The sequence below is a fragment of the Amphiura filiformis genome, chromosome 11 (assembly GCF_039555335.1).
Source record: "Amphiura filiformis chromosome 11, Afil_fr2py, whole genome shotgun sequence".
Classification (NCBI taxonomy): domain Eukaryota; kingdom Metazoa; phylum Echinodermata; class Ophiuroidea; order Amphilepidida; family Amphiuridae; genus Amphiura; species Amphiura filiformis.
In genome coordinates, this window is record NC_092638.1 from 53,205,557 (window position 1) to 53,233,544 (window position 27,988).

The window sequence follows — 27,988 nt, forward strand, 5'->3', positions numbered from 1 at the left end:
AATATGTTTGGGCATGGCGGAATGATTAAAGATAGACATACTCTTAGGCCCCCCTTTTTTAATGTTTGTACATTATTAATATTAATATTTATGTACAAAATGCAAACGAATGTATATATATTTGATTGTTTTGTAAACATTAAATTTGATGTTTACTCATAATTATGTCTGGAAAGTCAGGGAAAAACTAAGGAGCATCGGTATTTAGTTTCCTGGTAAAGTGGATCAGATGAGCAGTGAGTAAAAGCATTCGCCCTAAATCTTTATTTGATTTTTATTTTTTTATGAATTTATTAGGCCTACTGGTAAAGTGCAGAAAAAACCTCAAAACGCACTCTAGGATTTTTCATCAGCAGCAGTAGAAATTTCTCTTGCATAGATTTTCTGGTGTCCTCGCTTGGATTTAGCAAACAATGAACCGTCAGGGTTATAGCGCGTTATTTAATCTGATTCAACTGGTCGTGGCACGTATATTTATTGCACGTGTAATACTTTTTGACGTCACGAAAAGTATTGTACATACAATATTGTACATACAATACGGAGTCTGAAGCTCGCTTTATATGTGATGTACAAAAACCTGAATATCATAAAGATCAGTATTCGTTCGTGCATATGAACTGCACATTTACGTTGCTAAATATTACTCATTGCATATAATGACAAACATTGGTATTATGACAATACGGTATATACATTGTATATAAAACGACTAATAGATCCTACTATCATGGCGTCAGGTCAATGTTCATCATACCCCGTATGTTTCTTAAAATTCACTCATATTTGAGACAAATTGCTGTGACAATTTTATAGGTGCAGAGGTAGATCCGTGTTTGTTTTTTTAATTTTCATTTCCTTTTAATGAAAGAATTAAGGTTTTCCACTGCACCGGGGCCACAAGGGTGATACTAATTTTAATGCTATATTTTCAAAACGAATACGTGTTCCCGGTTGCCTCTATAGCGATTTCACAGAAAAGGTATTTCTAGTGCAATGCAGCGTCGGACTCTAGCTGAGAGCGTAGCCTAAGTCTTTCCGGACTCCAAAAGGGCTCTCCATACACAAATGAACAAACACAAGGAGGGTAGTCTCCTCCGTGACCAGCTTGATTTCGATGGAGCGGAACCAAATTGGCTGCGGAGGAGACGGTCTGTAGAAGAAACATAAACAAGTGTTAAGAATAATAACCAAGGTCAAAGTCAAGTCATTCGTGAACTCTATTGTTGCAACCTAGTCAGCAGTGAAAAAGTTTTTGCTATCCATGTGATAGGTTATGTGATATCTCGTTGAGTCACCACTACGTTTAATTGAAAAATAACGGACCCTATTAGAGTTTAGACGTATTCAGGTTAAAAGTATTTAAAATCTATGATACATGGTACAACCAAACGTACCAAATGAAGACCATCAATCATGAAGCTGTATTGTATTAAAGGTCTTTGGTATATTAAGGGAAGACTCTCAGACTCTCACTTTCCTGATATAACCAAACTGTAGGTATTATCAGTTCATACCGTTAGAAATACTACAGGATCGATGCAGGTACCGGACGAGACCTGCAAGTTTTAGAAACTTGTAGGGCTGGATATTGGACGGACAAACTAGAAGAATCAAAGGTATGTTTTTTGCAGATATAAACCTGTTGACGGAACTGTTGATATGTACTTTATCATAAGTTTAGCACTGGCGTATTAGCCTTTGTGTCATATAAACCTTAACTACAAAATACTACTTGATATATATGCGCTGTTCGTGCATGCATCCCACGTGGTGTGATGACGCAATCGCCCTAAGTGATATATAGGCACGGTTTCGCTGGCCAGCGAAGCCCAAGACCCGTGGCAAAGTGTCGCCCACCGAGTGCTTGGCATGCGAGAGGTCTCGGGTTCGAATCCCACCCAGAGCAAACAACTTCTTTCCTTCTTTTCTCTTTTTGTTCTTTCCTTCTTTCCCTTCCCGTCGCCAAAAAGCCCTTAGGCGGTTAGGGTTAATGCCTAGATTTGAATATTTCATGATTGAATTCAAGCCTTCTAAATTTAAAATCCCGATTAATAATGGCGTAAGCAGGTGAAACATGAAATACGGCATTGTAAAACAGCCTACAAAAGGAATAATCACAAGCTTTAAATGCCCATTCAGTTATTTGCTCATCCGGACAATCGTAAAAATCATCAAAATTCAGATTTTGGTACCTTTGTCATTGTCATCATGAGATGTGCTAACATTAGTGCATTAGTAAACAAAATAAGACATTTACATATGAATTAGCTACATGTATTTGAATGGGGCTTCGATTTCGACAATACTGCTGTATTCTTCGATTTTTGTCAATTTTTTCATTTCAAATATGATGACAATTTGAATGACTTATCCTTCTTTTTAAGCAATTTATACACAATTATAATTGTTTTTACCCTTTAGCTGGGATCACTGAATGGGGCTTTAACATAAAGTGCGTCTCACCATGGGTGGTTTAGAAGTAATTGGATTCCTTGCCCTTATAATATACATAACTTTTGTTACCAGTGTGTTATTGTTTTTTGAGAAAAATACAAAAATAGTCACAAATTTATCAAGGGGTGTAGTACCACCTTTAATCTTGGCTACAAAATAAAAGTTATATGATAAATATGTGATTTTTGGTTGTTTAGATGTATTGGTTCAAGCGAATACAGATTCGGAAACGGTTAAAAACTGAAGCCAAAAGTTTTGTAAGCATCATTATGTAGCTTGGGATAATGTGGTTGTCCAACTGCTTACTTCGGAAATATATTTTGTTCCTATAGTTTCCTGGGCATTGGGACTTCAAAACAAAATAAAACATGTTTTATAGGACAAGAAAACATCAAAAGGTTCAATAGACACATAAATGTTAGTGAAATTTGCCATATTTCGACTAGTCCACGTTTAAGGGTAATTCGTAAAGGTAATTCGTAATTACGGCCTTGTTTAAGCAATGAATTTTTCGGTAAATCCCATAACCCTTTGCGAGTACACCTGAGAACTTGTCATTTGACGTCACGCCGATTTGCAATGCGCAGTAACGATGTTCGATAAACGATGTGCGCATCGGCGCAAATCGGCGTGACGTCAAATGACGAGTTCTCAGGTGTACTCGCATAGCTTATGGGATTTACCGAAAAGGTGAATTGCACCTTGAGGTAGAAATAAGATGAACAGTTTGTTTATAACCCTGTATATACTTACAAAATACAAAAACTGTGCATATGACTTATAACATTTGCTGAGGAGAACGCCCTCAAAAAAATTTTAAATTCTGATTTTTACACGATCGTAATGTACTTTAGTAAACAAAGATTCTCTGCAAAAATCAAGACTTTAGGTGCTGTAGTTTTGTCAAAATCGGAGATTTTGAATAAACACACCCCTACCACGTACACGGCGTGCGGGACACCCCCCCCCCACCAGCCAGAGGATCGTACCATATTACAACCGCCGAAGTAACATGCATTGACGCTAGTAGTAAATTCAAATTTTCTTTGCTTTACCTCACTTGTTCGGCTCAAAATTAAAAGGGGACATATTTGACAGTAAATGCTTACATTTTATTGAAAATGAATACTAATCTCTTTTTTAAAGAAATGTTATAATATGGCTTTAATTGATCTTAACTTCTGGACCAATTATTACGACATGAATCAACAAGTGCTCATCCGATCGAAGTCATGGGAGAGGGCCAAAGTGAAGGCTATTTTGAACATAATATGCAAAAGACACGAGACAAAGTTAAACTGTACTATCTGCAAAGTGCAAGCATTAAATATTGATTAAATTATTTGAACAAAAATAAAGCAATTTAAGGTGGTACTACACCCCTTGATAAATTTGTGACTATTTTTTGCATTTTTCTCAAAAACTAATAAAATACTGGTAACAAAGGTTATGTATATTATAGGGGCAAGGAATCCAGTTACTACACTGCAATTTTCAGCGACTCAAGACAAGTAGTTATTGATTTATTGATCAAATATTGGTTTTCCCTCATTTTTGACTGTAACTCCACAACTTTGTCTGTGCTAAAATAAAATTTTCAGTGTAGTAGTTGTAGTCCTTGCCCCTATAATATACATATCTTACTTGTCCCAAATGCGCTATAATGTTTGAGAAAAATGCAAATTAATAGGCACAAAATTGGGCAGGGGTGTAGTACCCCCTTAAGTTAAGTATAATTGCATGTCTTAGAGGTATTAATTATTAGGAGCCTATATTTTGGGATACTAGGGTATATAATTGAATCAGTGTTTATTGCAGGCTGCAATAATTGCAGCATACTTTGCACGCAAAATGTAATTCTCGCTATTCGCAATAAGGGCGCCGCCAGCGGTTTGCGATGTAATCGTGATGTATCATGGGAAAATCGTGATGTATCATGGGAAAAGGTCGACATCCAAGTCCGCGCAATACGAATATTACCATGCTATTACATAGGAACACGTGACAATATTTTTTAGTTTGTCAATATAACGGTATTACACGCAAATCGATAGAGAAAAAATTAATTGTGCACATTTCAAATCACATTATTAAGTATTATTGAGTATCGATTCGCGTGTAACACCTTTATTTTGACAAACTAAAAAAATATTGTCACGTGTTCCTATGTAATAGCATGGTAATATTCGTATTGCGCGGACTTGGATGTCGACCTTTTCCCATGATACATCACGATTACATCGCACACCGCTGGCGGCGCCCTTATTGCGAATAGCGAGAATTGGACGGTAGGTTTTTTTCTTGGGACACACTGTGAATTGCGGGTCGTGATCAATAACAATTCAAAGGTGCATGTGTCGCCTGATTACACGCCGATTACATGATATTTCACCCTTGCATATTACTTTTTCCAAGGAATTCTTACACCTATCTAGATCAGCAGTCACAAACAGAAACATTTTTATGTCTATTCATCAGAAAAAGAAAGCCCAGACCTTTAAGATAGGTTATAAAAAGTACCATCTAACCACTTCCCGTGTCACCTCTGGAAAAGTTCAATTTCATCATCAGACCTGATTTCATCGTCGATTTCCATCAAAACGTTCTGGTGGTGAATGACGTGCATTCTCTAAATTCAGTAAATTTCCATCGTCAACCGTGTAATTGAATGGGATTATTTTTAAAATTTTAAAATGCTTGAAATATCATAAACAAATAGGCATATGTTAATAAATAATATAAATACAAGCTAAAACCGTTGGGGTTCAATAAATATGAACCCCACAAAACTAAACCGAGTATATGGAAAATGCCATACGGCCGGGCGGTTTCACAAGTTGCCGGCTCTATCATGCCACTCGCCGCCTGAAAACGTTTGGATAAAAGTGTGCCCTTTTATCACGTGAAAACGGTCACGAACAGGTCATGTTTGTTTATTTGTTTAAACGGTCGCTCCGTGTGGAGACACTCTTGGGTCCTGATGGGAACAGGCTCAAATAAAATGCTCAAGCCATGCTAAAAACCCTATAAATAGGCCTATATGATGCGCATGACTACTGGAAAGAGAAGCGAGAAACATTATTATTTGAAAATCCTAAAGAACAACAAGAGCAAGGAAAAGAAGGCCATTCCAATAAAGAGAACAATAATTTATTGTCATTCAGCCTTTGGGTCAAGAGAAAAGAAATGCTTTAAATCCAATCTTAACTGCCACTGAGCATAGGCGGGGGACTGGGGACACGTTCCCCCTAAATTTGTCCAAGGGACCACCCCCCCTAAATTCCTATAAAAGTAGAAGAAAAAATTGCTCGGTGTATCTTCCTTTTTGGCACGAAAAACACCGTGTTTTGGGGCCAAAATAGGGTAAATTTGGACACTGAATTATTTTGCGCGCGAAGTGCGCACTGGCTAAACTTGGGGATAAAATTAAATTTTTTTCTCGCGGTTCAGTAAAACCGGAAAAAAAATGCTCGTCCCCGAGCCACCGTCATCGCGTCACTAGCCATTGCACTGGGGCATTATCACTCAGCGAATGAGGTGCCGATGTGTCATGACGTGCACGCGCGTATTTGGGGGGGCACCCCCAAAGCAGGGGGCGGCAGGGTAAAAGCAGGGGGCGGCAAAAATGAAGGGGCGGCGAAAGAAGAAGGGGCGGCAAAAACGAAGGGGCGGCAAAAAGAATTAGGAAATAAAAAGGGCGGAAAATTTTGATAAAGCACAATTTTTTTTGAAAAAATGGTGCTATATACATCAAAATGTGCTGCTTTTAGGGCGCTAGCGCCTGAAACCCTTTTCAAAGTTTTCAAAGAACTAAAGGTTGACGAGTTGGCGATGGCCATGGTGCATGGTGGCTACAAGTTCGGCAACATTGGTGTTGCCACGTATACTGGTATACCAAAACTCTGAAATATATAAATAAACTATAACTCATCGCAAAAAAGAAAAGAAAATAAACAGGCAAGCTAGTATAAATAAATTTTACCAGTTTTCAAAGTAAGAAAGTTGTGGCGGTCTCAAAATGGCGTTGTCACATTTCCGCGGTTGGAGCAGCGCTGTCGATAACCATGACAATGCACTATTGTACATCCTCGCAATATGCACAATATTTAAAAATATCTGCACTGTAACGACGCATTTAAATAAAAAAAATAACATTAGCAATGACGATATTTACAACTACAATCATTAAAATATCGCCATGACAAAAATGATTCAACAAAATCCAAGCAACTGGCAAACACAGTGCCGCCGAGAGCCATTACGGGCCCATGGGTAAAATGAACGCAAGGGCCCTTTTTACGGGCCCACTAAAGGTCTCTTTTCTTTGCTTTTAATGGCCCATTAAGGTATGTTTTCTTTATTTTTACGGGCCCCCTAGGACCCCGGGCCCGGGGTAACGCACCCCCTTAACCCCCCCCCCCTTGTCGGCGGCAGTAACGTAGCTGTTACAAATACGTCTATAGCTTCAGAACTATTCATCGTATATTCACAATATTTTAACATAAAAAGATAGGTAGCTGACGCGGATTTTGACACCACATTCGTATAGACATATTTTTAGCGGCTGCGTTACTCTTTGTGCAGTCTTTATTACTCAATGTTACTTTAATATCAGTATATAGGGCTAAGTACTGACAACCCGGTACTGACACCAAAAGTTATACTTCAAAAGCTTCTGTTTTTAGGATGCTCGCATCCCATGTCCCATTACGCACTCCGTACTACTTTTGATCGCACTATATAAAACAATGCATAAAGTTCATGAAGTAATCAACACAAAGGTTTAATTAATTACACATTTTATGTTATTTTATTTATTATATTGTCTACACCACGATGACCGTTAGATGACCTGACTACAATAATTAAAACCACGCCGATGTGGTTAGCCACGTTATAAGGCGTTATTACTCTCAAAATAATCTTACTTTATTGTTAACTCATTACTTCCCTTGAACTTGAAGAAGCATTCCACCCTAAATGCGCTATATTGTTTGAGAAAAATGCAAAAATAGGTACAAAATTGGCCAGGGGTGTAGTACCACCTTAATCATTTTCAGAACTAAATCTGTAATGATTTGCATATAGATGCGGGCAATCTTTTTAATCAAAATTAGCCTTTCTTCTCAGACCGTTTCCGACGTACCAAATCTGTATTCGCTTTAACCAACACATCTTAACAACCAAATACCCCATTTTAATCAAAACACTTTTTGTAGCTAAGACATAAGATAACAGAGATGTGACGATGGAGGGTGAACTTTTTGAATGACCCTCATATATTAAATTTTGAGCGATTCGCAACGAGCGATATTTGTTCCTATGAACAGTGATGAAAAGTTGAAAGTCCCTCACTACCAATCGGATTTGGATGGGCGAGCGAAAGCGATCGCTCGCCTTAAACGAAAATGCCTGGCTAAATACTTGTCCGCATTTTATTTCAGATTCACAATGGGATTAACTAAAAGGAAGTTACTAATCGTCATCAGCATCGTTGGAACCTTGACCTTGACCTTGCTCGTCCTAATTTGTCAAAGAGAAACCAGAGAAACAGGTCAGTGTATAATTATACAAGGAATGTTAGTAATAATGATGATGATTATGATGATGATAATAATAATGGTGATGGTGATGGTGATGGTGGTGATGATGTTGATGATGTAGATTCGTCGATGTCGACTACGTCCCTTAATCCCACACAGTGTCATCGCCCCGATATCTTCATCGCAGAAATCGCCATGGTGGTAGGCCGAATCCTCTAGTTCTTCAACAGCCACGCATGGCCATTTTGTTCCGACTTGTTTAATAGTTTTAATAGCATAATGGGCCGAGGGACCTCCGACTAGGCTATGACAATATCCTGGTCACACTGACCTCTGTAGATGTCAGTGAGCCTGGTACGTCATCTGCTTTAGACTGCCTCAACTAGTGGTCTACGCTGCGCTATTGTACCGTGTTATGTTCCGTGACCCGCGTGTTTACGAATGAGGGCAGCTGTCATTTTGTTTTGTGCACATATAAAATCTGAATTTTTGTCAGTTTTTTTACTTTAAAACGCACGGTTTAAGTTCAATACGCTCACTTAAGATTATCATGTTCTTTCAAAACATATATTCAAGTGCAAGCCTTACAATTGGGTTCTTTAGAAACCAAAAATCACGGGAGATATTCACCATTTTCTACCCCAGTATTCAAACTCGTCTGAATATCAAATCGCGCATAGCAGATACACGTGTATTGATCCCGGGTATCGATTTAGTTTCCCTGTACAGTATAATTATTTACCAGGCGATGTCGCTATGTCCCAGGCTCCTCAGTTCCCGTCGCTGTCAAACCAACCATTGATTGGTACATGTATATAGTTTTGATGGTACCATTGCCCGAAGCTCTTTCATATCTTTCAATCAACCATACTGCTCCCGAAAAGTTTCTTGACCATCCTTAAAAGTATTGGAGATGTACAGCATGTCTCAAAAAAAATTGTGCAAGTGAAAAGCGCCCTCTGTGACAATTAGAAAATACCGTTGTGACATAATGCTTACATCAACGTCAAGGGCATAGACTTAGCTCTCAAATGCTAAATGATGTAAGCATTATGTCACAACGGTATTTTCTAATTGCCAAAGAGGGCGCTTTTCACTTGCACAATTTTTTTTGAGACAGGCTGTACAGCGCGATATAGGCCATATCACACAAACGTAACAAAACATGCAAAATTAATACATGCATTGGTATTTGCAGATTGATCTACTTTTTAAATGAAATGAAAACATTTTAAAATAAAAAAAAGCAAGCTCAAAGAATCGGATAGCAAAGTTTATTTTAATGTTCAACCCACAATGTCACTGAGTCACTGAGGCCGGCCATGAACATGATTGATATAATTTAGGGATGTGCAATAATTATGAGCCCCCTCTGGGGGATTTTCAAACGTCTCGCCAAAAAATAGCTTACCCCCCCATCCTTATTTGAGTTCATTTTACATAACCAATGACAACGAACAATTTGCGACCATTTTGTTATTGAAATCGGAGCAATTTTAGTTTCTAACCCTTGTCGGGTAGGCCTTATTTACTATAGAAATAGACTCGCGTAGGCTACATATCATTGACTAAAAAAAGAGTAAAAGGTTTATATTATTACGATCAGAAATAATTCTTTCTTTCTTTCTTTCTTTCATTCTTTCTTTCTTTCTTTCTTTCTTTCTTTCTTTCTTTCTTTCTTTCTTTCTTTTTTTCTTTCTTTCTTTCTTTCTTTCTTTCTTTCTTTCTTTCTTTCTTTCTTTCTTTCCTTCCTTCCTTCCTTTCTTCCTTCCTTTCTTTCTTTCTTTCTTTCTTTCTCTTTCTTTCTTTCTCTCTATTTCTTTCTCTTTCTCTCTTTCTTTCTTTCTTTCTTTCTTTCTTTCTTTCTTTCTTTCTTCCTTCCTTCCTTCCTTCCTTCCTTTCTTTCTTTCTTTCTTTCTTTCTTTCTTTCTTTCTTTCTTTCTTTCTTTCTTTCTTTCTTTCTTTCTTTCTTTCTTTCTTTTTCTATCTATCAACATTTCATATAAATTGCTCCAGCTCCATCATTATTTGCCCGATTACGATATAAAAATGGATTGATTGATCCCATTAATTATTGGTCGAGCTATGAGTTTTAATCCAATATTTTAAAACTCATAGCGAGACCAATAAATATTGGGCGTAAACATCCAATTTTATCATTATTATGTTTTGGATCCAATATTTTCACACACTTTGATTCATCAAAACATAAAATTGACCGAAATTGGGTAAAATATTTTGAGTTTTTAAACTCAAAATATTTTACCCAATTTCGGTCAATTTTATGTTTAAGAAAAAAGGTCATAAAGGGGTTGATTACTGAAAAAGGGTTGATTACTGAAAATCACTCTAAAATTCAATTTTGCTGTAAGGGTGTGGTCATCAGAATAATGCCAAAAGGGCTATAGCATTAAGTGCATATACTATTGTAATCAGATTTGGCTTAAACATGCACGAGGGGTCTGTTTTGCGTTCAAAAGGGGGCAAAATTCTAAAGTTTGTCCAATTTTAACAAAATATATTAGTATATGTGATCTTGATGTGGTTCAAAATTTAATGGGGTCATTTCAAGGTCACCAGAGATCAACTTACGGTCAAAAGGAGTAAAATTCCAAAGTTTGTTCAATTGAAATGAAAATTAGTATGTGTGATGATACTATGATTCAAAACATGATGGAGGTCATTTCAATGTCATCGGAGGTCAACCAAAGGTCAAATGTTTGTATTGTATTGATTATTATTAAAATTTGTGCCTACCTTTTCACGAAAAGATAATTATTTCCAAAGTCATTTCAAGGTCATCAGAGGTCATTTCAAGTTCACGGCTAGACTTCGCGGCCTTATAATAACATAATATCTAGTTTCATTTTCCTATTTTCAGGCCATGAAAACTGTATAGTTTTCTAGGGTATTATATGTTCTACAGAAACTGACTAAGTTCTTATCTCTCTGCCTCTCTTTGTGTCTTTGTGTCTGTCTTCTGTCTTTTTATGTCTGTCTCTCGTCTTGATCTTTCTCAGGATCACGCCTTATTTTGGGAAGTTCAACAGAGTTATCACAAAAGTTAACAGAGCAGCACGGAACAATACTGCATAAGAAATATGGCGTGCCTATTACGGGAATGGTAAGACCTTTAGGCCTGTAACTTGGTAATGAGTCAAAATCAATCTTTGACCAGGAAATTAACATCCTGCTTGTCAGATGATTGTTGTTCTACGGTATTAATCCAGTTGCAAATTATATGGCTTTTAAATGGATTTTCTTGCTAACATGACTAAGGCCTGCAACCATATTATAACGATGCGGAAGACTTTATACACCAGGAAAACTTTTCAAAACACCTTTCCAAAAAGATTTAAGATCATACAGGGATCAAATTAAAAAAAAAGAATTAAGAATAGTTTGCACCATCTAGAATGCATTAGGTAACATCATAAAATATGTGGTCAATATACGGTTCCATATGGACATCATCTGCTGAATTCGAATTATGAAGTACGCCAAGTACCTGTACTTGAATGCTGTCAGTACACATGCAAATACTGCACTAAAATATATCAAAGTATTCTTTTGATCCCAAAGATCACAAAACATATAACATTTGTGCGCTTATGACATGTAGTTACCAAGTTGCGGGTTCAACAGGTCCAAGGTGAGCATACATCATGATGATGATTTCATAATATCAGGCTGCCATCATGTTTGCCATTTGTTCGCTTTAGCACATTCTAAGTTTGTTCGAAAAGGTTCCTTTAAGGGTGTATTGTTGGTCGAAGCAGCCCAAAAATCGATTTTCATTATCTTAATCAATATATTAATTTAAAAAGAACACTTTGATGTTTTGCAATAGTTTCATTCTACAAATCATATACTTTGAAAACTTGCTTGATTTATTGTTGTTAAGGGGGAATAACACCCTGATTTTCATCAGTACCCGTCTTCTTTTTTTTCTTGCAAATTTATGACGTACATATATATGTTCATCACCTCATGTCCTGAACTTATAAAATATATCTACATACAAAGTGATTTTAAACCATTTTAGAAAGTCATTTTAGCCCTATATATTTTTTTTGTTTACTGTATCCTAGTAACTCAGATCTGTGTTTCATAACAAACCATAATTTATTCTTTTCAACATGTTCAAGTAGGGTACATGAATATAATACATTAAATCCTTTGTTATACTCTCTATAGTAAATCTAGTGGTGCATGCAAAATACCTACCATGATATAACACTGAATAAATTAAATAAACACTTATACAATGGGTGCATAGTCATTAGTCAATTTAGAGAAGAAAAGGCTATTAGGTCACCGTATGTCAGGTTATAGGTCAATTGGTTCAGGTCAAATTTAAGCATCAATTTTGAATACACATGTGAGACTCTGAGATATCATAATGAGGCATAATTTTGATATTCTGTCTTTAACTGGATATATATCGAGAAGTGCATGGTGGATATACTAATATACCTTGGGATGTAAATGGTGAGTACAATTTAGAATGCCTAGTTGAGATGGATTTCACAAATAAATATAAAATAGTTACCAAAATCACAAAAGTTAAGCTTACGGAAAACTACCCAATATGGTTGTATAGGTGACAAGAAATGCAATTTTTTCAACATTGCTGTAGTATGGTTGTGGTAACCTGTTACCTATGGCTTAATTAAGTTTCAGTGAAATAATGTCGCAAGTTAAAAATACAAAATATAGCTCAACATTGAAAATAGAAGCATTTTAACCAGTTCCTTTTTTGATTGTTGTGGAGCACCAAGTTCATGAAGTCATAAAAGAAATCAGGAACCATTTATTCCCATTTTACATATCAATTTCCCTAATGTGTTAGCAACACATATCCAAAATTTTAACGAAATCCGTTGATAGTAAGCTTTCCAAAATGAAGTGAATTTAAATCATCAGTGATGTACCTCCTTTTGGCTTCTATTTTTAAAAGCATGTAAGCTACATTGATACCGATGCCACCAATAAAACGAGAAGATATGCCCCTTCATTTTGCATACCACTTTGTCCAATTTTTTTTTTGTAATTTCTTCACAAAATGCAAAAAATGCAAAAAAAAATCAATGGGTGTAGTACCCCTTAATGAGTTATATACGTTTTACAAAAGTGTTGTTGTTTCAGCCCTCTTTACAAAATAACTCAAGAACCACAGGACCTACAAAACTATATCTGTGATATTTGAATTCTTCTACACACTCGCTATGAAATGATCAATGCAATATTTGCAAAAGCTCACTCCCATTCGCAAGTTGCTGTGAAATACCAAATCGCAACAGTTTAAAATAGTTGCTAACCTTAAGTCAGCCTTGAACTTGATGTTATCTTTTTTGAATACTCGTCTTATTTTTAAGGTGTGTGCTTATGTTTGTTTCTATTTTTGCTTTCAATTTTTATTGCAATATTGAAGAACCACACCATCATTTACAATAAAGTGCCGAAATGTGGCAGCCGGACAATGGACATGTTATTACGCTGGAGATGCTCGAAGCTTGATATTAGAAATAAAAGGTGTAACATAGTATATGATTTTGATACAATTGATCTAAAGGTAAGCATTACGTCATCTATAATTTTTTTATTTGGTAACTTGGATCTTTCCCGTTCTAAGGGCGGCTTTTACAGCCTTTTTCAGGCGACCGACCCCTACCATGTTGTTTTCCACGTTTCCGGCTGTGGTCAAGACGGATGTGAATCCCAAGATGACGATCCAAAGGTGGAAAATGGAAGTTGCAACAGAGCGTCGTGAAAAACGACTTGACCGCTTCATCGATGTGACCCTAACCCTAAAATTTCGGACTGACGGTGGTTCGGACTGACGGGAGACCCCACCCCCCAGTTTACCTATGCACCAACCTAGGATTGATTGCAGATATCAGAACCGAGGATGGTCCCTATCTCTTTTCGAATAGCTCTGACACTTAAAGTTCCCAAGACCCCCCTTTTTGACCGGCCGATCAGTTCCCTAGACCCCCCTTTTTGACCGGCCGATCAGTTCCTTTAGACTGGCGGTGGCACACCCGTACCAAAAAAATTTGAGTGCCCCCCCGGGGTTCTTTAGTCCGAAGGTTATTTAATCCGACGTTTCTTTATTATGAAGGTTCTTTATTCCGATGGTTCTTTATTTTTAAGGTTCTATAGTCCGAATTTTAAAAACGGTTCTTTAGTCCGAATATGAAAATAGGCTCTATAGTCCGAATTTAAAAAAGGTTTCTATTGTCCGAATATGGAAATAGGCTCTATAATCCGAATTTATAAAAAGGTTCTATAGTCCGAAATTGCACAAGGGTTCTATAGTCCGAAACGGATACCGTGTTCTTTAGTCCGAATTGGTTTTATCTTGCGATGGGGGGGTGAAATATCCGGGCTGGCTTTTATCATGGAGGCGAGTGGGTAACATGCATGCACGCAATTGGCAGTGATGGCGGCTGGCCCTGGGATTGATTGTCCCTTTTTGTGTTCGTTTTCATTCTGTCTTTAATTGTTTTTCTTTCTTTCGTATACCTTTGACCTTTTATCGAATCATTCTTCTTTTGTTCGTCGTTTAGTTTGTCCTTTCATTCATTTGTTCATTCTTGATTTCGTTCGATATTTTTTTCATTAGCTCTTTCATAAAATCCCTTTCTCATTTTTGTTTGTTCTATATTCAAATTTCTTTATTACATTCTTTCTTTCTTCTCCTTGTTCTTGCTGTAATGTTCATTATTTTGTTCGTTATCTTTGTATTCATTGTTCTTTCATTTGGACTTCCTTTTAGTCTTTATTCAGTTGTTTCATTTGTTCTTTCATTTATTTTCTTTCATTTTGTCTTTCATTCTTTTGTTCTGTTTTTGTGTGTGAGTGTGTGTGGTTTTTGGGTTTTTTTGTACTTCTTCCGGTTTCTTTATATTTTCGTTCCATTCATTATTTTTCTTTTCGTTTCTGATGGTTTAAAAATATGTCAACATTTTTGGAGCAAATATCGTATTTTTAGGATCTTTGTTTACAGTAAGTTGGGGGATATCAAGCGCGTACGCAGGATTTGTTTTTGATGACGGGGAGAGGGGGGGGGGCTAAAAGTAGCGTCATCCCGTTTACCATAAACTCTGCTATTATCTAGCTAGAGGGCGCAGTAAATGTTAATGTTATAAAAAATTCGGACTATAGAGCCTTTTTACTGATTCTGACTAAAGAACACGGTATCCGTTTCGGATTATAGAACCCTTTTGTAATTTCGGACTATAGAACCTTTTTTAAAAAAATTCGGACTATAGAGCCTATTTTCATATTCGGACTAGAGAACCGTTTATAAAATTCGGATTAAAGAACTTCTATTAATATTCGGATTAGGGAACCTTTTTTAAAATTCGGACTATAGAACCTTCGAAATAAAGAACCGTCGGAATAAAGAACCTCTTTTTAATTTTTTTCGTACTAGAGAACCTCTTTTAAAATTCGGACAAGCGAATGCTATGAACACATGTTCGGACTAGCGAACCTTCGGACTAAAGAACCTTCGGATTATAGAAGCGTCGGATTATAGAGCAGTCCCCACCGCAGCCATTGGTGCGTCAGATTGTGAACGTCGCTACCTGAAATTAACGGGGGTAAACATTGGTAAACGTCATCTTACGGGTTCCTGATGCATTCTGGGATATCCAGCTTATTTGAAGTTACGTTGGGTATTTTTCCATTTGGAAAACGTTTTGGACACTTTAAAGACTTTGCAGGCCTAACATACAGCCCTTTTAAAGGTGTGCAGCTCTGTTTTGAAATTTGGTTCTTTAGACCAAAGTTTACCGTATTGACGAGTTGCCATGCATCAGTAGCCTCAGCAACACCAATTTGCGCCTTAACCACGGGTTAATCGTGGTATCAATGATTAACGATGGTTGCAAGTAGTCGAGTTGAACTATTGACCTTTGCCTGGCGTCCTCAACATAATTTTGTGACGAAATCATCCGTCAATGACCTACTTTCATTGCGTCCCAGACTCATCCAAACAGCATTAGGACGAATTGGGATATACACTTAATAGGTATGGTTATACACTAGACCGACAGCTTCAGGCTCAGAAGGCTATACACTAGACCGATAGCTTCAGACTTCGAAGAACGAAATTCTCTCATGGTACGGTCCATTGCAGTACCCATATTCCAAATGTACTCAGGGAAAGCAGGAAGTCTGAATTTAATCTACAGATGTTGCCAAATTATTCAGACTCCCCAAGTCAATACATCAGCAAATTGTGCCACCGCCGTGAACTGAACCCGGGTGCTCATACACCAAAGGATTAGGCCACGCTCGGACGATGATGATGATGATGATTATGATGATGATGATGATGATGATGATGATGATGATGATGATGATGATCACGATGATGTTTATGGTGATGATGATGATGATGATGATGACAATGATGTTTATGGTGGTGACGATGATGATGATATGATGATGATGATGGTTATAAAGTTTTTCTTTATTTTTTTATTTTACTCAGGGCAAAGAAGAATTTGCGATAAAGCGAGTGCAACAACTAGCAGCCCACACACCTGCTTTGTTTAGCGAGCACATTTTCTATTTTCCAGTTGAGAAGTAAGGAAGCAAATATATTATTATTGCCCTATCCAAAAATAAGGGGTAATAATTTTTTACACCAAAATATAGATAAAATAAAAAAATATTAAGGGCTGGTGACTCAAAATTTTGGCACGCTGCGCTCGCATTCTTTTGTTTAACTTACAATCAAAATATGCGCACAATCTTCAGTTATATAATCAGGCCTTGCCGCTTGAGGCGAGCGATCGCTCTCACTCGCCACCGCTCGCCCAAACTCAATTTCTAGTGAGCGATTTTCCACTCGCCATAGACACTAAATGTCGCTCGCTCAAATCACTCCAAAATTGAATCCAATTTACATTCAAGAAAATAACATCCTTTAGCCTTTATCTTCTTTGTTTACATCTCCTTTCCTCTTCGGTTTGCAAACCTATATTAATGAATTAAAATAAGTACATACCACTTTATTTTGAAGCTCCTCTTTCATTTTTCAAATTATTACAAGTACATTTCGGCCCCAGCGAACCTTTTATTACTCACTGGCGATGTTTTCTTTAGCACGTGTGGTTTATGCAGACCCCTTTCTTAAGGGCTCTGGTATGAACGTTTCGACAGTATATTTTTGTGGGACATGAGAGCACATCAGACATATCGAATTGGATTCTCAATACGAGGAATGTCCTTATTATATCAAATAATTTTATGACAAATTATTAATATTTGATATATTTTTAATTTGTGATATTTAACAGTTGTCGAAGTAAACTTTCTAGGTCTTTTGGGGGAAAATCCATATATTCAATCAAAGTCAAAATTTTCAATTGATCGTCGGCATTTCATTCCAGCTACATACACTTCAAGTACATATCATTAGATTTATAAAATTTCAAAAATATAGGCCCTACAGTTTTAATCATTTGCCATAAAATATCGCGAATTAAAAAAAAATTATATCAGATATCTGATGTGCTCTCATGTCCCACAAAAATAATGTATGATTTATAGACAATGGGCAATAACAATGCATGTTTACAAGTGGCAGCAGTGTCCTACGCAATCTGTGGCATTTTGAAGGTATTTCATTTCATACCTGAAGTGAGTCTTTAATTTTAATGACCTTTGACCCCACATGAAAAATGCCACATATACAATGGGTAACAACAATTCACGTGTGAATGTACTGTCACTGTGCTATGTTTTTCTTAGCTACGAGGGGCGGTCAAAAAGTTCGTAGAACTCGGTATGCTACTTTGTCGCACGGTATTGAGTTTGGTCTCATTTGAAAGCTTGTTCCTTCAAACCATTACTGTGAAGATATTCGATTTTTGCATCACTGTGTATGGACAGGACACTCTTCAGAGGAAGCCTGCCACCGTGAATTCACAGGTACTACCAGAAATGAATACAGGGTCATCATGCAAATTCCTCCAGACGGTGGTGAAAACTCAAATGAAATTTAACAATGAACAGTTGCTGTTAATGGTAATGAAGTCCTAGATATTCAACAGCAACGAATTGGTTCTTAGAGTTCAAGAATGGAATGAGCGTCCTTGAAGATCATCCAAGGTCCAAAAGACTTGCTGACGTCACCATTAATGATATACGGGCTGGTACAGTGACATTGGTAATAAATAAAGAACCAAACAAGAAAGATGAGATAGTCACAAAGTATAACAACTCTGATGAAAGTATTTAAAATAAAATCAATTAACATTTGGGCATTCCAGGGTGTCTTCTAGATGGAGGACCGTGAATCTTCATGCAAAAAATGATGCCAGTTTAGTTAATCGGCTCCACACCTGCTATACACCTAGAATGAGGACCGACACAATTTTCATATGCATTTAGCTAAAGGTGATAAGACATACATTAATCACTGGAATTATGAGTCCATTCAGTGGAAGCACCTGGATCTCCCACCCCTAAGAAGATCATCACTCGGTCACATAGGTCAAGCTCTTCATCGCTACTTTCTGAGATTCAGGGAGAGTCTTGATGACAGATCATTTGCCAAATGAAAGTATAATAATAGGCACATATCATACAATTTTGATAACCAAACTGAGGCAAGCCATCAAGTGAAGAAGGTTGATGGTAGGAATGGGTCTGTTCTCGGATTGCGTCCTGTGCATTATTCTCAGTTTGTCAAGCTGCCATTCACGACAGTCAGATAACTAAAACAACCATATTGTGGTCTAGGCTTGGCCCCTAGTTAGCGAAACATATTTTAGAATTTTAGGTCCTACCTTCATAATATCAGGTTTGATGGTGATCAATGCTGGTGAGCCTTCACTGAAGAATGGCTCATGGGGCAATCGGAAGACTTCCATTTAGATGACATAGAATGTTTCAAGGAAAATTGAGATGGGTGCATTAAGGTATGCAATGACCATGTTCAAAAGTGAGATCGAAATAATTTGGCTAGTACTCTTTCAAGTGCCTTGTTCTACGAACTTATTGACCGCCCTCGTAATACAAATTTGTGGGAGAAGTAGCATTTTGAAGGTATTCGGTTCTACACCGGAATTAACCCTTAATGATCTTTGACCCCAAATCTTTGTATGATTTATAGGCACTGGGTTATAGCAATGTATGTCTCCAAGTGGCGTCACTGTTCTACGTTATTTGTGGGAGAAGTAACATTTTGAGTTGAAATCACAACAGTATTCGCCAAAATGCAAGTGTTTCTAGAAAACCTTTAGAATAAAATTGATTTTAATGTTAATTTATTGCACATGCTAAGGAAGCCTGGTCGCCTTTTTGAAATAGCCAAGTGGAAAGGTTTTCAATGAAATATTGTTGTGTATAAAAGAATATGAATATTAACTGTACATCATATATAACAATTCGCGATACCAAATCGTGGTACAGTTGATGTGGTTTAGAAGGCAGAGTATTTAATTTTAATTTTATACTCTTTTAAGTAAAATTTGCCATACGTTCTGCGTAAACGGGGTCCGTAAAGTTAGGTCCACAAAATCACAACCTAAGGAACCTATTTGACTGGTAAATATAAAATATGATCTTCATATATGGCGTTGTCTTTTTTAAAGACAGTTTTTGTTTCAGTTAACATGGTAAATCTGTAAACATAACACTAGCATATCGAGCTAATCTCGTTGGAGGGTTACACATAATTATATTTTCATTGTAAATATAAATGTTTTTCCATTGGCGGATTAACCCTGAATTTACACTTAATTTGTAGGTGTAGGCATATACTTTGTCTTGGGTCCAATCTCTAGCATGGAACGTTTGCTATCATCTTTATAAATATAATTATTGATAGATTTGGGGTCTATTGTGTCTCATATTTGAAAGAAGCAATGTTTAATTGCAACATTTTTAAACCACAAACCAAAATTGGGTGCTATGAAGTACAAGATTGGGCTACTAGTATACATTTTGCCAAGTTGGCAATAGGAATTTGCTTCATTTTGCATATTTATGACTTTCTTTATTATACTCAAAAACGGATTTTATTATAAGAAAGTTATCTAGTGCACAGTCTCCTTCACAGCCGGTTTCTGTCGTGTATGTTTGCATGCAGACTGGATCTTGGGCAAAGTATCCGTTTTTGACTATAACAATATAAATAGCAATTTCCCAATGTTGGCACACTACAGCTAGCTACTGCTAACATGACTAATTGAATCTGCTGGAGATAAACGCTTATTTTGTAAACAGATAATACTCTGTGTTCATTTATGGATGGAAACTACAGAAGATGCTATTAATGAAATAATTGATATATCAAACATGCATTTTGTTTCGTCAACGATGAAAATCCGTTCACAAATACAGTTTTAGGACCTATTCTATTTGATAATTGCTCTATGAAAAAGGAAATAAAATTGTACCTTGCTCATGCGCGTATTTTTGGGGGGCTTTGGGGCGCGAGCCAAAACGAAGGGGCAGCGGAAGAAGAAGAGGCGGCAAAAAGAGGGGCGGCGGAAGAAGAAGGGGCGGCAAAAAAGAATCAGTAAATAAAAAAGGGCGGAAAAAATTTGAAAAAGTATAAAATTTTTGAAAAAATGGAACTATGCATCAAAATGTGTTGCTTTTAGAGCGTTAGCGCCTATAATCCTTTTTCTTTTTTTTTTTTTTTTTTTTTTTTGCTCTTCACTTTTTCAAACCATCGAAAAAACTGGGTCAACCTTTTCGGGCTGTTGAGGAAGGGGCGGCAATCTTGAATTTTCTTCAGCCCCCCGGGGTAGGAGCAGCCACGGTACGCCACTGCTTGCTGATAAGCTGTCATCAAGGGCTAATCCTTCAGGCAATGAGCAATTCAGGACCAAGTGACCAAGCTATAGTGCATAGGCCTTACCAAGATGTGTGGGGTAGAAGTGACACTAGTCAAGGGGGGTAAATACCAGTAATTGGGGTAAATTTAGTGGCTTTGGTTTTATTACCTTTTGGTAGAGCAGCTGGATAGTTAGTCCTAGCAATATAATCAATACATTCAGAAAATGAAGATTGGATTAAGTGATCAGTCTCTTTTTTATTATAATGTGCTTGTAACTATCAGTATAAGTATACATTGTGAATAAATATATTTTAAATAAAATGCCATGCTTTTGAAGGAGCCATATTATTTCAGTTTTTGCTATTTAATTAAAAAACCGTTTTTTACTAAATATTGGTAAATATTAAGACAAAAAAGGCAAAAAGACATAAGTTTGGAGTTATGAATGAGAGAGTTGACACGAAGTTGAAGGAGTTAGATTGTTATAGACATGATGGGTGTACGGGCGAAAATGTTGAAGGTCAAGTCAAGGTCATCCGAGGTGAATTGGGTATAGATTGTCAGATTGTGGATCATAATTCGGTGTCAAAATTGTTAAAGGTCATTGAGGTCGACAAAGTATAATGTTGTTGGATTGTCAGAATGATATTGCAGATGATATGAAGAAGCTATCATGTACAGAACCATGCCATGAACGGAGGTAGAACTCCCTCGTTCTGACCTCGTAAATTGGAACTTGGCATCCATATTTTTCGACTTGACCAAATTTTTCACAATAAAACTATTATTTCATCTACAGGTCAAATAATCCAATTTACATAAATATGATAAGAGATCCGATTGAGTTCCTCGTTTCCGGCTACTACTTTCGACAGCATGGAGACCGACTGGCGGGACCAAGAAATGTGGAGCGATCAAAGAAACGATTTGGATTGGATATGAAAATGAATGAGGTATGAAAACTTGAAGTCACATGTATGTCATTTTGTTCACTATTAAACGTCCAATGTCTATGATTTTGGTACTAAACAAACTAATGGATTAAGTAGAGTTATCTTCTTTCCATTAATACCAAAAATTCACAAATATTCCCTGATTGACGTCACAATGACGTCGTAATTGACCAAAACGTCAAAATTCACTGATTTTATTTTATTCAAAATCTCGGGTCTGTAGAGTGTTGATTTTTGCAGTGTATGTTAGTTTGTTTTTTTTATGTTAGTTTACTAAAAGTACATAACAATCGTGTAATTAACAGAATTTTGAAAAATATTTTGGGCGTCCTCCTCAGCAAATGTTATAATATGACAGTTATCATGTCCCTCTACTCTTTCTTAAATTAAAAATGGAGGAATACTTGGATTTAAGCGACCAAGGAAGGACTTGTTGAATATCTTCTTTTGAATTTAAGCCTGATGTATCAAATTTTATAAAAGAATATTCTTAGATCAAAATATGATCGAAATAAATAATTTAATGGTTTATTTGCCATTTGTTTCCTTTTATAGACTTTCGACCAATGCGTCTTAAAAGAACGTCAAGCCTGTGTATCGGAAGGACATTTATCTATGCTATTTCATTTTTTCTGTGGCACACATCCAAAATGCAGGTACCCTTTTAATAAAGTTTTATACTTAGCGAGGGATGTTTGTCAGTTAAGGGGCTTGGCAATAATTATGAGCTCCCGATTTTAAACGAGGGTTATAGGTTATGTCCGGAAAAAAAAGCTTAGAAAGTGTTTTCTACCGTCATTCAGTGTTAGTTATCATTTGCAAAAAGGTCAGTTTGGTGGATTGTGCAAAATGATATCCAGGAGACGCGAGATGTACAGACAAAAAACATTTGTTTTTCCTAGGAATCAACAAGCACTGCTTGTCGTCGCGGTTTCGAACGTTCATTTTCATTTTCAGATAGTCCTCAATACTAGACCTGCGCCACCTGAAAAGTTGCCTCTTTCTCTCCTCCTCTCCTCTCCTCTCCTCCCCTCCCCTCTCCCCTCCCTCCCCTCCCCTCTCCTCTCCTCTCCTCTCCTCTCCTCTCCTCTCCTCTCCTCTCCTCTCCCCTCCTCTCCTCTCCTCTCCTCCTCTCCTCTCCTCTCCTCTCCTCTCCTCTCCTCTCCGCTCCGCTCCGCTCCGCTCCTCTCCTCTCCGCTCCGCTCCGCTCCACTCCACTCTCCACTGAAATTCATGATTTTTATTTGTTCTTGCGAAATCATTCTAAGTATTTTAGAATTAGTATTTTTAAGTACTTTAGTAAGGCTAGAATATATATTTCCGATCATATGTTCGTGTGATTTTCCGCTAAAATCATTATTGTGCCTGTACATTTTTACATGGCCAGAATTTCAAATTCTGCGATGGTGTATGCACATTATAACGGAATATCGACATTCAATGCAAAATGTTGGTATCACTGGATAGAGGAGATCCATAGCTATTCATTGATATCAGTATGTGATATTTAATATAGACAATTATAGAAAAGAGTTGCAACAACCCCCTCTTCGTAATTCGTGTTATAAAAGTGGCTCAGTAGAAGGTTGTTTATTTATTTAGTTAGTCAGTTAGGTCGGTCGGTCGGTCGGTCGGTCGGTCGGTCGGACGGTCGGTCGGTCGGTCAGTCAGTCAGTCAGTCAGTCAGTCAGTCAGTCAGTCAGTCAGTCAGTCAGTCAGTCAGTCAGTCAGTCAGTCAGTCAGTTAGTTAGTTTTAGTTTAGTTCAATACATCCCAGATCCAAAGAAATTCACGAGGTGCCACTGGAGCTGGAATAGATCAAATAAACTGCATTATATACCAACATTTCTCTATTCTGTTTATAGCACCGATCTAAAATGGTCACTAAATGAAGCCAAAAGACGCGTGGAAGAGGAATACTTAATAGTTGGACTACTAGAGGACTACGAATCTACACTCAGACTTATGGAGAAACTAGCGCCTAGCTTGTTTAAAGGCATTGTGACCGACTATCACTCTGATGTACGAAAGAAGAGATCAGGTACGTTCAATTGTTAACAAGCGATGGATGAGTGATTGACCACTATAGTTTAAAATAAAATACTGAAGCTAATGGATTGTCTCTTCTAAGTTTATGTTGACAATATCATTGGACAAAAAACATTCGCTCGTTAGAAGCGTTGCGTTCATCAGGTGCCACTGCATTGAATAGAATTGATCACAACTACATGTAGAATAGCTTATAATTTCCTCCTAAGGTTGGTATCTATATCTGTCATGGTGACCAGATCTCCAACCTGTCATTCAGCTAGAGGCAATATATGACAGAGATGGGTCAATGAGCTACATAAAATGACCTTGTGTGGTACTTAGTTCCCTGGAAGTGAGTTTTGCCTGAAACGATTTGCGGTCAAATGTTGACAGATTTATTACCATCGATTTGGTAGAAATAGGAGATAAAATGAAACGTCAATTTTGTTAAGGCAAAGGAACCTAATGAAATTTGTGACGAATCGTTTGGGAAAAAGTTAAGGCCCTTTACCATTGCCGGAAGGAAGATAATCAACAGGTATTATAATATACCTCATATATGGATTCCTGTCATCTGATTGGTTAAAAGTGCAGTCATTGAATTAACTATGCCCGCAAAATGAACTATGGACCGGTGTATAATGTAACTTGTTCGCATGTAAATATAACTAGAGATAATTTGCGCTCACAGAGCGCAGACAATCGCAAGGCATGTAATCCTTTAATGGCCGTTTGACCTGACCTTTGACCTTAATGTTTCCCGGGTCACGAGGTTTGTTGTCACCGAAATTAAGCCCCCATACCCCTTACAGACAATGAAATTACGGTATAAGATTTGACCCCAGATAACCTTTGACCTGACCCTGCAAACATATTCTCCCTGGTCATTAAGTTTGTTGTCACCGAGTTTGAGTCTCGTACCCCTTACAGATGTCCCAAAAATGCATTTCTAAAATTTGACCTTTGACCTGACCCCTACAAAATGTTCCCCTGGTCATGAGATTTGTTGTCACTGAGTTTCAGCCCCATATCCCTTACAGATGTCCAGAAAAGGAAATTGTAAGATTTGACCCAAGATAACCTTTGACCCGACCCCTGCAAAGGGTTCCAAAATATTCCCCTGGTCATTAAGTTTGTTGTCACAGAGTTTGAGTCCCGTACCCATTACAGATGTACAGAAAATGCATTTCTTAAATTTGACCTCTGCATGAACTTTGACCTGACCCTGTAAAATGTTCCCCTGGTCATGAGATTTGTTGTCACTGAGTTTGAGCCCCATACCCCTTACGGATGTTGAGATAATGCAATTGTAAGATTTTACCCCAATTGTAAGATTTTACCCCTTAATGACCTTTGACCCCAATTCTTTGTACAACTTTTAGACACTGGCTAAAGGCGATGCAGGTATGCAAGTGACGACATTGTGTTATGTAATTTGTGGAAGAAGAAGCATTTTTAGTGAAAATCACATTTTGGCCATAATGACCTTTGGATGACCTTTGACCCCGAGTTGGTCATGTAACATTTGTCCCCCGCTTAATGGTCCTTGTGACCAAATATGGTCACATTGGCTTAAAGCATATGGCTACGATGGCTCGTTAAAAGTTTGACAGAAGAAAGAAAGAAAGAAGAACTGACCAAAAACAGAACACTCGCAAATTGGAAATTTGCGATTGTAATAATGTAAAATTGTCCGCAATACCCGGCTACAGAACAATGTTGCTTTAGTTCTTCTAATTTTATTTTTTTTTTCTCCTTACACAGAGAAATATCAAACAATCTTCAAGAAGCCCTTATCGGCAGAAGTCCGCGCGATAGTTAGAGAAAAACTCGACTTGGCGTACCAATTTTATGACTTCGTGAAGACTAAGCTAGAACTGCTTAAGAAGGAATATGACATATAGCTTAATCAGGTCCCGCAATCGTCTTATTAATAAGTGATACGATGTATTCAGCACAGGCGTGTTTCGTGTATCGTGATATTCGCGGCATATTGAGACATTTACTTTTTACCACAGCTGTTTACCAGTAATATCATGGAGACAACAATGTCGTCTTTGGAATATTGCAAGTTGGAGAATTGCAACTTGAAGTTGAACTTAAAGTTTATTTGTTTTCATGTCAATTCACATCAATGTTATAGAAGATGGAAAATGCAAGATGAAGAATACATTGTAATATAAAGATAAGAGCATATGATGTAGAGCATTAGAGTGAAGAGATGTGCATGCAGCAAAGACGCAAAACGTGAAGCTTGAGGCACTCAATCTGAACAAGATGGAAATTTAACTACAAAACACACTTAAAAATACGGGGTCAATTATGCACCGACTAAAATAATTTGACTCCGTTTCATTGCAAACAACCACTTTTGGGGGGTTTTTTGGCGCCGTGCGGGGTCAAATTTGACTACAAAAGTGGTTGTTTGCAATGAAAGGGGGTCAATTTATTTTAAGTCGGTGCATATTTGACCCCGTATTTTTAAGAGTTTATTAATGTGTACAATAATGATATCATGTGGAGTTATGTGGTCAAAATAAGAATGAAAATAAATATAACTAGAGCGGTTTTCGGCTTAGCCGCGGTTCTCGGCATTCGCGGTTTGATGTATTGAAATGATAAAGTCCGTGTCACACACAAGCGAAAGTAGGAAATACCATGGGGAATGATAATGAGCACACGTTGTACGCGTTAGGGAACTGAAACGCTGAAAACGCATACGCCCTGGGAAGCTCAGTCTCACAAGTTGCATTCGTGACAAGGCCCTTATTACAACGTTGTAAAACACGTTCATTTAAAGGTGTACGGTGTATTGTTGGTCGAAGCAGCAACAAAAAATGTAGTTCACAGCATCTTGCGAATGGTAATGAGCATAGCAAAAACTCAATTCATAGCGAGCGTGTAGAAGAATTTAAATATCACAGATATACTTTTGTAGGTCCTGTGGTTCTTGAGTTATGTTGTAAAGAGGGCTGAAACAACAACACTTTTGTAAAACGTACATAACTCAATTAAGCAGGTTTTCAAAGTATGTGATTTGTAGAATGAACTTTTGCAAAACAAACAAAGTGTTATTTTTCAATAATATGTGATGCGATCAAGCCAAATCAGTCGGAACTCGGCAATATTGATTTTGAGATATAGCCAAACAAAGAAAGTTTTTCCTTTTGTTTCCTCTTGTTTTGGAAACTCTTAAATTGCTTAGATCTTTGGAACTGGTTGTTCAATTTCAATGGGGTTTTCTGCAAAATCCAGCTTTGTAAATGCTTTTACTATCCTATAGGAAACTGAAAATTTATTATGGCCGAGTTCCGACTGATTTTGCTTGATCGCATCACATATATTGATTCAGGTAATGAAAATCGATTTTTGGGGGGGGCTGCTTCGACCAACAATACTTTAACGAATCAGATGAGCTGATGAGGCCCATGGTATCATCATAAAAATATTATATTGACTGTTTAATACATGTACATAAATTGATAATAAAATACATTTGAATTAAATCATATTTTATTTAGTGTCCAACTCATTATGAGTGTACCTGTTTATATGTAATCTTAAAATCTAACGTGTTTTAATTATTATACCGTATCATATTTATTATTTATACCATTATATTGTTATCATGTGCCAGTGGCATAGCTGGGATTTTTTTCAGGGGGGGGACAAGCCTGTATGGGGCGGGGGCCCAAATCCACCAAACAAAAAAATTCCGCCCTTCCTCAAAAAAGGTTGACCCAATTTTTTTTCGGTGGTTTGAAAAAGTGAAGAGCAAAAAAAAAAAAATGAATACAAGGGATAGCGACTTCATTTTGATATAATATAGTTCCATTTTTTAACAAAATTTTAACATTGTACAAATTCTATCCGCACCTTATATCGTTGGCCTATGGATTCTCTCTTTTTCTCTCTTTTCCCCTTTTTTCATCTCTCTCACTCCTTTATTATTTTGCCCTGCGCTAGGGGGCGGGGGCCCAAATAGGCATTGCCAGGGGGGCAATTGCCCCCCCCCCCCCCGTCAGCTACGCCACTGTCACGTGCCTTGTTACTGTGTGATTGTTATGTAAGATGAAAATCATAATATGTATAAGCTACTTTGAATTGAATTGAATCTTTAAAAGTAACTAGCGGGACACCCGCTAGGTGAGTAAATGGGAGCGTTCACTAAAACGGGAGGAATTACTGAACAG

General features: G+C 37.2%; 1 protein-coding gene and 1 long non-coding RNA gene across 2 annotated transcripts; both read left to right on the plus strand.

Annotated features, from left to right (window-relative positions):
- Window positions 1-1,289: 1,289 nt before the first annotated feature.
- Window positions 1,290-11,124, plus strand: LOC140164045 (uncharacterized). The gene is made up of 3 exons (XR_011860477.1): window positions 1,290-1,619; window positions 7,902-8,011; window positions 11,021-11,124. It is a non-coding gene; the product is annotated as an uncharacterized lncRNA (long non-coding RNA).
- Window positions 11,125-13,328: 2,204 nt separating this feature from the next.
- LOC140164997 (uronyl 2-sulfotransferase-like) lies at window positions 13,329-27,301 on the plus strand. The gene is made up of 6 exons (XM_072188402.1): window positions 13,329-13,575; window positions 16,507-16,601; window positions 21,611-21,764; window positions 22,320-22,420; window positions 23,630-23,805; window positions 25,560-27,301. The coding sequence occupies exons 1-6, from the start codon at window positions 13,483-13,485 to the stop codon at window positions 25,697-25,699; spliced, it is 759 nt and encodes a 252-aa protein (XP_072044503.1). The 5' UTR covers window positions 13,329-13,482; the 3' UTR covers window positions 25,700-27,301.
- Window positions 27,302-27,988: the final 687 nt, after the last annotated feature.

Coding starts and splice junctions, on each gene's coding strand:
- LOC140164997 (XM_072188402.1), top strand. CDS start 13,483: ATGGACATGTTATTACGCTGGAGATGCTCGAAGCTTGATATTAGAAAT. Junction 22,421..23,629: donor GGCACACATCCAAAATGCAG/GTACCCTTTTAA, acceptor TTCTGTTTATAG/CACCGATCTAAAATGGTCAC. Junction 23,806..25,559: donor TGTACGAAAGAAGAGATCAG/GTACGTTCAATT, acceptor CTCCTTACACAG/AGAAATATCAAACAATCTTC.